The sequence below is a fragment of the Pteropus alecto genome, unplaced genomic scaffold, assembly GCF_000325575.1.
Source record: "Pteropus alecto unplaced genomic scaffold, ASM32557v1 scaffold146, whole genome shotgun sequence".
NCBI classification, from domain to species: Eukaryota; Metazoa; Chordata; class Mammalia; order Chiroptera; family Pteropodidae; genus Pteropus; species Pteropus alecto.
Window position 1 is genome coordinate 33162134 of NW_006442107.1, and position 7726 is coordinate 33169859.

Sequence of the window (7726 nt, forward strand, 5' to 3'; positions counted from 1 at the left end):
CAAGTATAAATGTAACAGGGTCACAATTGCTCATTTCCTCATTTTTACTAAGATGTGCAGATATAATACGACTTTAAAATTTTTTTCATGTATCTTCTCTTCCCCATGAGCCTAATCTCAAAGGGATTTGGAGAGAGAGGGTGAGGAACAAGGACATGGAATTAAATCTGTTTGTAGTATTTCAGCCTGAAGAACACCGATATCAGCTCAGTCTTTCTGATGCCTCCCCTTTCTCTATAACATATGGGTACACAGCTCTTTGTGGACTAGTTGTGGTTGGGCCATCTGCCTCTGCTGGCCTGGTCCCTAGCCTGAGGACTACTGAGGACCCCTGATCTCATCTAGGGGTTGGGCACTGTGATATTATCTACTGGTCAAGCTCATGCCCCTAGTCCTTGCTTCTGGTTGCAAATCCTCCTGTGCTGTGGCTTTTTTATTCTTCCTTGAGGCCTCTCCTGGTTCTCTGGACCTCTCAGAACACTCATGGGCCCACTCTGGGACACGCGGGACTTCTGGATTCCTGACATGTGCATAGCAGGCCCAACAATCTGGTTGCATCCTCTGCCAGTGGCCCATGCTGCTATGTTGATGTGGAGTCCATGTGGATGTGGGCTTTTCCTGGCCTTCCAGTTGGAGCATGAAGCAAATACTCCTCTGCTTTCAGCTTTCTTCTGAACACACGTAATCTGTATTCATGCTAAGGTTTCAACCTGGAGTGGGGAGGCCAGGACACATATATCTGTTCTCTTGGTTTCCCATCTACTGGGATGGAAGGGGTGATGGTCTCACTTCTTCCTCTCAAGGAGTTCCTGTGTGTCACAATCTACTCGCACCCAAATAGTTCAAACAAGGCATGTGACAGTGGGGCAGTACTATACAGAGGAGAGTAATGTGGTTAGGAGGAGACATTTCATAGATGGTTATGGTGGGTGAGTCATAAAGAGAAAGCTGGAGCTGGAGAATCCTAGAGAGAGATTGTAGGAAGGTTGGTTTCAAGTTGCCATCCTGGGCAGGGCTTCTGACACAGTGTAAGACTCAGAGTGCAGGCTTGAAACCTGCCCTGCAGACTTGTTTGGTGACCTTGAGTGAGTTACACAACTTCTCTAAGGTTAAATTTTCTCATTTGTAAAGTGGAGATCATAATGGCACTTACCTCAGTGGTTTGTTATCTTATAGGAAATAATGCTTGTGAATGCATATCAGGCTCTGGGCACAGGCTCATGCTCAGTGTGGCCACCATAACTGAGGCTGTCATGAAACTCTTAAATATTACTGTTGTGAGTACAGAGAGGGAACACAATCTGTAAGTACCATCTGCAAATAAATTGTTATTCATTTTATGACGTTAGGTTGGACAGATTGGAAAAAGTTGGAGGGTATGGCCTCTTCTTCGCTATGAGGTATCTATGAAGTAAGAATGAATATAGACAAAGAACTGGAAATGGAAAGTGGTAAAGCTGGAGCCCTGGAAGATTTGGAAATGAGGCCAGGCGAACAAGCAGAAACACATGAAAGGAATCCTAATGGTAAGAGGGAGAAAAGAGTGTTGTCTTAAGAGACCTATGTGCTTAGGGAATAGGCAGTAGTGTCAGACTAAGCTGAGAAAGTTGTAGTTAAAAAAACCTACATAAAGGATACATGTAATTCCATGATGCTTGGCTTCCTGTCAAATGTGATTATTTAAATTAACAGATCATTTATAAGACTACATTAGTGAGCTCTAAGCATGTTACCAATCTTCCTTGAAGTATATGATCAAATTTTTTTTGTTTGTTTTTTCTTTTGCCTTTTTATTTGCTTTTTGTTCAGAGAGTCCACTATCACAGGTTCTGCCCAACCATGTGACTCTCCTGGTCTCAGCACACACCCAGGAGAAGGCTTTTGCCCATGATGTCAGCAAAATACAACATGTACCTGCAGAGGAATCCAAAGTTTCGCAGTCTGCGGACACACACCTTCCTGAGCACGGCAGTGATAACTCCAGTTTCTCAGCAAAAACCAGGCAGCACAAGGAAGGTGACAACCCCAATTCCTCAACAAAAACCATCCCACCCAAGCAGGGTGACACCCTCAGATCCCCAGGAAAAGCCATCCTTCCCAAAGAGGGTAACATTGCCAATTCCTCAGGAAAAACCATCCCTCCGAAGCAAAGTGACACCACCGGTTTCCCAGGACAAACCATCCTGCCTAAAGAGGGTAACACGCTTAATTCCGCAGCAAAAACCATTTCATCCAAGCAGATTGGCTCCCCCAATTTCTCAGCCAAAACCATACCATTCAAGCATGGCGACACCCCCAAGTCATCAGCAAAAATCATCCCGCCCAAGCAGAGTGACACCCCCTATTCTTCAAAAAAACCCATCCTTCCCAAGCTGGGTGATACCTCCAAGTCTTCAGCTAAAATTATCCCACCCAAGCAGGGTGACATCCCCAAGTCCTCAGCACAAACCATCCCACCCAAGCTGGGTGACACCCCCAATTCCTCAACAAAAGCCATTCCATCCAAGCTGGGTGACACTCCCCAGTCCTCAGCAAAAACCATCCCACCCAAACAGGGTGATACCCCCAAATCCTCAGAAGAAATCATTCAGCCCAAGGAAAGTGACACCTCCCAGTCCTCAGCAAAAACCATCCCACCCAAGCTGGGTGACACCCCCAATTCCCCAGCAAAAACCATCCCACCCAAACAGGATGACACCTCCAAGTCCTCAGAAAAAAGCATCCAGCTCAAGGAGGGCGACACCTCCAAGTCCTCAGAAGAAACTATCCAGCTCAAGGAGGGCGACACCCCCAAGTCCTCAGAAAAAATCATCCAGCCCAAGGAGGGTGACATACCCAAGTCCTCAGAAGAAACCATTCAGCCTGTAGAAGGTGACATCCCAGCAGAAAAAACAATGGAGCTCTCGGAGGTCAACATGGTGAAAGCGATCTTGAGCAAAGAGGACTTTGAGTCTGCACTCAAGGAGGCTGGGGAGAGGCTGGTGGCCGTGGACTTCTCAGCCACGTGGTGTGGGCCTTGCAGGACCATCAAGCCCCTTTTCTATTCTCTGTCTGTGAAGCATGAGGACATACTGTTCCTGGAAGTGGACATTGATGAGTGCGAGGAGCTAGTGAAGGACCTCGACATCATTTCCATCCCAACCTTTCAGTTTTACAAAAAAGAAGAAAAGGTGGGTGAACTTTGTGGTGCCCTTAAGGAAAAACTTGTAACAATCATTGCAGAATTAAAGTAATCGTGTATTCTGAAAGCGTTGTTAAGATTCAGCTGCTTATAGTTTGTGATTTTTTATTTATAAAAAAAAGATATAAAAAGCGTGTATGTTCAAATGGTACTTACTTGTAAATTATAAACCCTACTCATTCCAAAAAGTAGTCAAAGCACTGAAGCATATTATGACCATGTTTTTGTTGACAAAAAAAGTATATTAGAATTTCCTTTGGTGGAGATTAGAAGTCAAGCTGTCCTTTATTTTTCAACCTTGATTTTTTTTTCCTACTCACCCTTGAAAATTCACCTCAGGGTCAGGGGCAACACTGGAAATTTCGACAGTTCTTCTGTAGAAGCACATGATTTAAAGTGAGTGGAAACTTCTTTCATGCTCACATATCTTTGGGCTTTCTGATAAGATACTTTTGGAAATAAAGAATTTGAAAGATTCACATATCATATCTAACTTTCTTCTTGTGTGGGGAGTGGTATGGAGACCTCATGAAATTCCATGGACTTGCTAACCCTGTATGGGATTTGTTGGTGGCACTGCTGAGACCAAGGTCATGCTTCCAGATTCCAAGTCCAGGCCTCTTTCTACTATTCCATGCTCACAAAATCGGGGACAGAGCTCAAAGTATCTAGTTCCTCAGGCCAAAAGCTTTATTATTCAGGTTTAACTCAGTGTGATCCTTGGTGGCATTGTGACATCAACGTCCTGGTGGCAAAATACTTGCTTTGTCACCTTGGTAACTGGGTTTCTAATACTTGCACACAGATATCTCAGAGCCCAAAGGCCCAGGTCTGGGCCACAGGTGGTGGTTTAATCTAGGATCTTATCCACAGTGGATATGCTGCAAAACCCTGAGTTGATGCCTGAAACTGCAGGTAGTACTGAGCCCTGTATATACTGTTTTTTCTTATACATACATACCTTTTCACTTAAAGACTTCTCTTTGGCATATCCAAATTGCCAGTATCACTACTCTTGTACTTTGGGGCCATTATTAAGTAACATTAGAGTTACTTGAATACAAGCACTACAGTATCACGATAGTCGATCTGATAACCAGGTGATGAACAGGCGAAAAGAGTATACAGGGTAGAGACACTGGGCAAAGATGATTCACGTCCCTGGTGGGACAAAGGGGAACAGTACGATTTTGTCATACTACTCAGAACAGTCAAAATTTAATGACTTGTTAAGTTTTTATAATTTAAAACTTGTGAATTATTTATTTCTGGAATAGTCCATCTAATATTTTCAGACCAAAGTAACTGAAACTGCAGAAAGCAAATCTGTGAATAAAGGAAGACTACTAGAGTTTTGTGTTTTTTAAAATATGTACACAAATAATTGCATATATTCAATGTATACAGTTTGATGAGTTTGGACATATGCATATAGCCATGATACCATTGCCATGATCAAGGTAATTAACATGGCTGTCACCTTCAGGAGTTTCCCTGTGTGTCTGTTTCATTCGTGTGTGTAAGAGCCCTTAGCATGAGATCTAACCTCTTCACCAGTTTTTAAGTGCACAATGCCATATTGTTAACTATAGGCACTGCGTTGTGCAGCAGATCCCTAGAGCTTATTTGTGTTATATAACTGTAACTCTACACCCGTGGAACAACAACTCGCAAATCCCCATTTCTCCACCTGTTCCCTGTCAGCGCCATCCTATCTTCTGCTGGTTCAGAGTGTTTTAAAGAATGTGAACTAGTTGTCAACATTTCAAAAACCAGGATTCTCTTTAAAATATTGAATTCTAGCTTTTCCTGAAAAATTGTAAAATACAGCAATCTGGGCTTGCATTACTTCAAGAAACCAATCTAATTTTAGGGGCTGAGTGGCAGCTACCTCCATTAGACTGGGCATGCATTCCCCAGTCCACTGCTGAGAAACCCGCCCGGCTCCTTCATTTATCTAGTTGAGTTACAGTCCCCACCTTGAGCTAACTACGGGATTGAGACTGCTCCAACGACTTTCATCATGTGTCTAACCTGACTCTCCTTTATATAGACCTCATAGACCTCGTCTGAGCCATTAAAAACAGCCACCTAGCAACAGGAAACAAAATACCATACATACTTTACCTTTTTTTCAAAATTATTTGGAATGACCTAAAAAAAGTTTAATGATACAGCTAATAAACCAGTAAGAGGAAATCAGAAACATGAAAATAAATAACAAGTCATCTCTGAAGACTCATCTTATTGCTCTGATTGAGTGGCAAATTTTGCTCTGAGCTTCTTAGCAGTGGAAAAGTGGAGGAAGGAAAGGGAAATGCAATACCTGAAAGGAGCAAGCATCGGAATTTGAAAAAGGAGTCAAAGCTTTCCTGTAACTAAATTCTTGAATGAAAATTTTTTATCTGGGAACTTAAGTTTGAGACTTTGAACAATGGATAATGTTTTTGACAATATTTTTTATAATAAATTCAGAGGCAATTTCATATGGCTATCTCTGGTAATAATCTTCCGTGGAAGCCAAAGCTGTAATCATAAAGGACTTTCCAATGAGTGGATTCAGATTCAAGGCATACAAGTATGCAGCTTATGTTGTATTTTCATATATCTAGACTTCTGCTAATGATTCATATATAGCTGTTCTTTTCCTCTGTAGAGAGACCTCCCTCTGACATGTTCACTGAGATTTGTTCCTATTTCCCATATTGAACAAACCTGGTTTTAATATGAATCTATCTGCTTAGACCTTTAGGCCCAGACTTCAATGAATTAACCCAAATCCCCTGCTACCAGAGCCCCATTTGGACAACTAAGTGAGCCCCACAACACTTTTTGAAGGACCAGGGAGCTTGAAATCTAACATGAGTAAATTACACCAATGTTTTTTTTCTGGGACATATTGAAGACATTTCTATCTTGGGGTTTTCTTTATATTTAAGTTACTAAGTGAGGAAAATTCTTTACAGTATTTGTAATAGACCTTTCAAGTGATTTTACACTATTCCTAATGTAAGTCAGGGAGGAAGGCAAAGCACAGTTCTGCAAAGGCAATTTTATAGGACCAAGAAAATGCAGAGCAAACTGTGTGGCTCTCTAATGATCCTGTTTGATCCAGAGATAAAATCTAAACTACCAGAGAACCGATTCATGTTCTTCAAACTACGCACCATAAGCACCATTCCTCTTGACCTTTTGGATAATAGTCAAACAGTAGCCAGGTCAAAGTTATATTCTCTGGCAGACAATTTGAATATGGACATTCTATTTTGTTAATGAAGAAAGAATCATGCACTTAAGTGAGCCAAGCAATTGTTATCATCTCTAATATTTAACGTGAAGGAGAAATAAGAAGCATTTCTAATGAGAAGAAAGATTCAAGATAATCATATAGGCTGTGAATGATGATAGTTTAACTAGAGCCTTAATAAGAATCAATGGAAAACTTGTTTGAATTGATAAGAGAATTCAACAAAGTGGCAGTATTCAGAGTAATATCCAAAAGGCAATACTTTTTTTTTTTTTGGTTCACTGACAGATAATTGAGAATCATTATGGAAAAAGGTCTCAGTCACAATAGTGACAAAAAATAAAATATCTAAAAACAGTCCTTAGAAGAACAGTAGGGATTATTAAGACTAAGTCTAAAAGTTTTAAGAGGTATACAACAAGAAGTTCTGAATAAAGTGAGACACAGTTCATTTTTCCCATTGGAGAAAAATATTGAAAGATGTTGATTCTTCCCACTTAATTTAGTAGATGTAATGTAATCACAACCCATATCTCAATGACATCATTGAGAGAACTTGACAAAATACTTAAAAATTCCCTGAGAATCATAGCCAGGAATAGATAGGAAAAAATCTTAAATGAGAATAAAGAGAAATTTGCCCTATCAGATAGTAAAATAAATAATTAGTATAGTAAATGTATAGTAAGTATGTTGATGCCAAGAATGGTATTTATGAAAGAAAAAGAGAGCAACGAAACATCAAGAATCAGACTTTGTAAGTAGTAATATATGAAAAAGGAAACATTTCGTTTTGATGGAATGCGAGTAGGTTATTTTTCAAAACTTGAATGGCAAAATTTGGGTATTTGGCGGGGGGGGGGGAGAATCAATTTATATCCTTTTCCCATGTCAGATACCAAAATAAATAAAAGTTGGATTAAAGAATGAAAAATGAAATATGGAATCATTAAAAAATTGAAGATTTAGTTAAACATTTATCTGATTCATGAATGGAAAGGGATTTTCTAAATAGAACTGCAATTAAAGAAATAGATTTTAACATGTAAAAAAATTAAGCTTTCTCATGCCAAAATATGAACAATCTTAACAGGAAACAAACAAAAAAACTGAAAAAGTATTTGCAAAATGGATGACTTGAGATTCAATATATTCACTACAGAAAGTACTCTTACAAATCAGAAGGAAAAATAGAAAAATAGGCAAAAGCCACAGTCAGTTCATATTAGAGTAAGAACAATTTGGTAATAAACATAAAAAATTTCCACTGATAGGGAAATATAAACAAAAGTCAACCA

The 7726-nt window shown here is 39.9% G+C and overlaps 1 protein-coding gene across 1 annotated transcript; it reads left to right on the forward strand.

The window, feature by feature from the left end:
- Window positions 1-1387: 1387 nt before the first annotated feature.
- Window positions 1388-3233, forward strand: TXNDC2 (thioredoxin domain containing 2). Its single transcript, XM_006920127.2, has 2 exons — window positions 1388-1526; window positions 1810-3233. The coding sequence occupies exons 1-2, from the start codon at window positions 1418-1420 to the stop codon at window positions 3231-3233; spliced, it is 1533 nt and encodes a 510-aa protein (XP_006920189.1). The 5' UTR covers window positions 1388-1417.
- The last annotated feature ends 4493 nt before the right edge of the window (window positions 3234-7726 follow it).

What these genes read in the sequence shown, in the direction of transcription:
- TXNDC2 (XM_006920127.2), top strand. Translation starts at nt 1,418, where the DNA reads ATGAATATAGACAAAGAACTGGAAATGGAAAGTGGTAAAGCTGGAGCC. An exon ending in ACATGAAAGGAATCCTAATG is followed by an intron (nt 1,527 to 1,809) that starts GTAAGAGGGAGA and finishes CTTTTTGTTCAG; the next exon opens with AGAGTCCACTATCACAGGTT.